The sequence below is a fragment of the Ochotona princeps genome, chromosome 13 (assembly GCF_030435755.1).
Source record: "Ochotona princeps isolate mOchPri1 chromosome 13, mOchPri1.hap1, whole genome shotgun sequence".
NCBI classification, from domain to species: Eukaryota; Metazoa; Chordata; class Mammalia; order Lagomorpha; family Ochotonidae; genus Ochotona; species Ochotona princeps.
The window spans coordinates 69,096,714-69,100,572 of NC_080844.1; the positions used below are offsets into that span (position 1 = coordinate 69,096,714).

The 3,859-nt window shown below is 66.3% G+C and overlaps 1 protein-coding gene across 1 annotated transcript; it reads left to right on the forward strand.

Annotated features, from left to right (window-relative positions):
* The first annotated feature begins 502 nt into the window (after positions 1 to 502).
* On the forward strand, positions 503 to 1,794 carry UTF1 (undifferentiated embryonic cell transcription factor 1). Its single transcript, XM_004580167.2, has 2 exons — positions 503 to 1,164; positions 1,255 to 1,794. The coding sequence occupies exons 1-2, from the start codon at positions 603 to 605 to the stop codon at positions 1,713 to 1,715; spliced, it is 1,023 nt and encodes a 340-aa protein (XP_004580224.2). The 5' UTR covers positions 503 to 602; the 3' UTR covers positions 1,716 to 1,794.
* The last annotated feature ends 2,065 nt before the right edge of the window (positions 1,795 to 3,859 follow it).

Sequence of the window (3,859 nt, forward strand, 5' to 3'; positions counted from 1 at the left end):
TTCTAGCACACCACTGCAGTACGTGCAGATGTGGAGTTCAGATGGACTGGGGCACAGGTGGCGCACACTTGTAAGGGCACAGGTGTCTGGGGGTACAGTGTGGAGCACACTTGCACAGTGGCACAGGTGTGCAGTCACAAATTGCAGTAGGTGTGTGTTACCACATCTAGTCTGGCCCAAAGACACGAGGCTGGTGGGCTCAACACACCTTCCACTTGGGCCAAGATGGGGTGTGACTCAGCCAAGTCTGGCGGGTGTGGACCCCGAGGGAAGGTCAAAGTGCACAACACCTGCTTAAGGACCAGATGGCCCGGGGCGAGAGGCAGGCGGCCGGCGCGCCTCGGTTTCCTCCCATCAGACGGGGCCCTGCACAGGGCTTCGCTGTAGGCAGTGGGGGGCCTGGGAAGAAGACGGGGCCCCTGCACGCGCAGGGCGGTCCCGGCCGGGCGCGGGAGGCGGGGCGGGGCGGGGCGCAGGGGCGAGGGGAGGGTCGCGTAGACCCCCGGCGGAGGCGGCCGGCGCGCAGGGGCGTCGGAGCGCGTGGGCGACCCGGCCTGCGCCCGCCTCGTCTGCACTCGCCGCGTGCCCGTGTCCGCCCCGGGATGCTGCTCCGGCCCCGGCGGCCGCCGCCTCTGGCGCCCGTCGCGCCGCCGTCGCCCGCCAGCCCCGAGCCCGAGCCGCGGCCGGCACTGGACGTCCCGGCTACCCCGCCCGGTCGGCCCGCCTCGCCGGACGCGCTGGCCGAGCCCGGGTCGCCTGTGTCCCCCGGCTCGGCTAAGCGCACGCCCTGGAGCGTGCGGGAGACGGAGCTGCTGCTGGGGACGCTGCTGCAGCCCGCCGTGTGGCGTGCATTGCTCCTGGACCGGCGCCAGGCGCTGCCCACCTACCGCCGCGTGTCGGCCGCACTTGCCCGGCAGCACGTGAGGCGCACACCCGCGCAATGCCGCCGTCGCTACAAGTTCCTCAAGGACAAGCTCCGCGACGCGCAGGGCCAGCCGTCCGGACCCTTCGACCCGCAGATTCGCGAGCTCATGGCGCTACTGGGCGACAACGGACGCAGGCGCGTCCGCCGCCGGCCCCCAGGACCCGGGCGCCCCCAGCACAGCCGCCACGCGGCCTCCGCCGCGCCCTCGCCCACGTGTGTGCCGAACCCGGAAGAGCCAGGTAGGCGAGGTCCGAGGGTCGGAAAAGGACGGGGACCCCGGGCGAGCTGGGGGGCCACCACCACGACCCACTTTGCCCCGCTCTTGGCAGGCGCCACGCCGCAGCCGTCCGCCCGCGACCAAGAAGCGGGCCCCGCGTGGACGCTCAGGTTCAGCCCGGACCCGCCGAGGTCGTCCGCAGACGCCGCCCGCGCGCCCGACTCCCCGCCGGCCCTCACCAACGACCGCGCGCTCCCCCGAGGTCCTGAGTCGCCGCCGCTGCCGCCAGACCTCGCTGCCCAGGAGGACCGAGACGCGCCTCCCGCCAGCCCCCAGCCCCGCACGCCCCCGCGGGCCACGCCGCCGTCGCTGAATGCCATGCTGCTGCAGACCCTGGGGCACCTGGGCGACATCGTGGCCATCCTGGGCCCGCTGCGCGACCAGCTGCTGGCCCTCAACCAGCACGTGGAGGAGCTGCGTGGCTCCTTCGACCAGACCGTGTCCCTAGCGGTGGGCTTCATTTTGGGAAGCGCTGCAGCCGAGAGGGGCGTCCTGAATGAGCCTCGCCCATGAGCCGCCTCCCCGGGCTGTCCCCCTGCTCCCAAACCCCCGACTTGGGTATGTTCAATAAAGACGACTGTTTGGACTTGGACCGGTGCTCGGCGCGCGTACCCGCGGCGTGGGGCCCCAAGGTCAGTCCGAGGTGGCGGGCCGGGGAGCGGTCCTGGGCCCCAGCCCCTCTTGGCGGGGATTAGACGGGGTCAGCCTCCTGGGAGTCCTACCTTACCCACTACCCGGCTGGAGGAGGAAGCTTGAAGCTGCTCGGACACACCTAGGGGTTCTTTCCGGGGGAGGGAGGCTCCGAGCCGGCAGGCCACCGAGTGTGGCCACGGGGCTCCTAGCATAACAATGGGCCCTCGATTGGTGCTGATGGGGCCCTTCCGGGCCACGCAGCAGGTCTGGGGATTGACTGCCCGGTCTCAGTGATCTCTGGCCTGCAGCACCTGTGTCCCACCTGGGCGGGGGTCCATTCTGGGCTATTCTGCCTCTACCCAGCTGGTTCCTGTACCCCCCCCCCCCCCGCGGGAGGCTCCCTCTAGCTGGGGTTCTTTCGAGTTTTTGTTTAAAAGAGACTTCCCAAGCCTGACAGGTAGCCCAGAGGCTGAAGTCCTTGCCTTACATGTGCCAGGATCCCATATGGGCGCCAGTTCTAGTCCTGGTGGCCCAGCTTCCCATCCAGCTCTCTGCTTGTGGCCTAGGAAAGCAGTCGAGGATGGCCCAAAGCCTTGGAACCCCACACCCGCATGGGAGAGCCAAAAGAGGCTCCTGGCTCCTGACTTTGGATCAGCTCAGCTCAGCTCAGCTCTGGCTGTTGCGACCACTGGGGGAGTGAACCATCGGATGGAAGATCTTGTTCTCTGTATATCTGACTTTACAACAAAAATGATTCTTTAAAAAAAAAAAAAAAAGGAAACTTCTCACCCACTGGGTATTTCGCAGATATTCCTGTAAGTGGGGCTGGGCCAAGCTGCCCCGGGGAGGTCATCCAAATCAGCCCTCACTGACCACCCTAATCCTCTTTGGTCATCCCCTATCCTGAGCCAGCCCCGCCCTGCCCAGTGAGGTGTGACCACTCCTTGGCAAGACTCTGAGGGTCTGTGAAGAAGCAGCCGGACCCTTCCCCCTGTCCACGGGGAGCCCACTGGCCCAGAGGAACAGGCTTCCTTTCCAGACAGGTGTAGGAGTTGGGAAGACCCACCCACCCCCACCCCTCTGACCTGGAGGGGGCTGGAGGTCTCCTGCCCCCTCTGAGGAGTACACACTCCCCATCCCCCGGCAGACCCCTCTGTGACCAGCCTGTCCATCAAGCAACTGCGCACGTGGTTGCCAGGACAATGCTTGTCCTTCCCACGAAGCAGCAAAGGAGAGGGTGGCCAGGTGGTCTCTTGCGTCCGGCAGGTGCTGACTCCCTCCTATGTACCTGGTCTCCAGTGGCAAGGTCCAGCCCAGACCTTGACCTCAGCCTCCAGTAGGGGCCCAAGCCAAGCACGCACCAGTGCAGCTGCTCCTCTGGGCTCGGTGGCTACAGGTGTTGCATGTCCTCCCTGTGTACCTGCCACCTGGGAGCATCCTGGAGCCAGGGAATGGAATGACAGGTCCTGTGTGACCTAACTCCAGAATCGCAGGCACAACAGACACCTCTGAGGACGGGCCAAGGGGCAGGGCTCAGGGCTTTCTTGTCTTGCTTCCCAGCTTCAGGCATCTGGGTTGAGGGTGGGGATAGGATGAGATGTTACATGACCCAGCCTCAGAACTCAAAGCTTCCAAGTTGCATTGTCAAAGCCTCTGGGCTCCCAGCACCCCCTCACCCACAGGGGAGGGGGTCAGTGCCTCGGCGGGAAGGAGGGTGGCCCAGGAGACGGGCTGGCACGGCTGTGTGACTCAGCTGTTTTCTCACAAGGAAAATCCTGGCTTCAGAATCGCCAAGCACTGCACCCCTGCTCTGCCCCTACCCCTATCTGGGTGCTGGCCTGTGGCTGCAGTGCCTTGGGGTGCCCCTGCCCAGCCCCAGATCTGTGGGAGGAGGCTCTAGCCTTAGGGTCATAAAGTGAGACAGGCGTCCCTGTAGGCGCCCTGTTCAGCTGGCACAAAAACTGCTTGCTGGACCGCCGGGGCTGCTGCCCTCCTGAGACTCAGGTGGGGACCACACCCCTGTC

Coding starts and splice junctions, on each gene's coding strand:
- UTF1 (XM_004580167.2), top strand. CDS start 603: ATGCTGCTCCGGCCCCGGCGGCCGCCGCCTCTGGCGCCCGTCGCGCCG. Junction 1,165..1,254: donor GCCGAACCCGGAAGAGCCAG/GTAGGCGAGGTC, acceptor CGCTCTTGGCAG/GCGCCACGCCGCAGCCGTCC.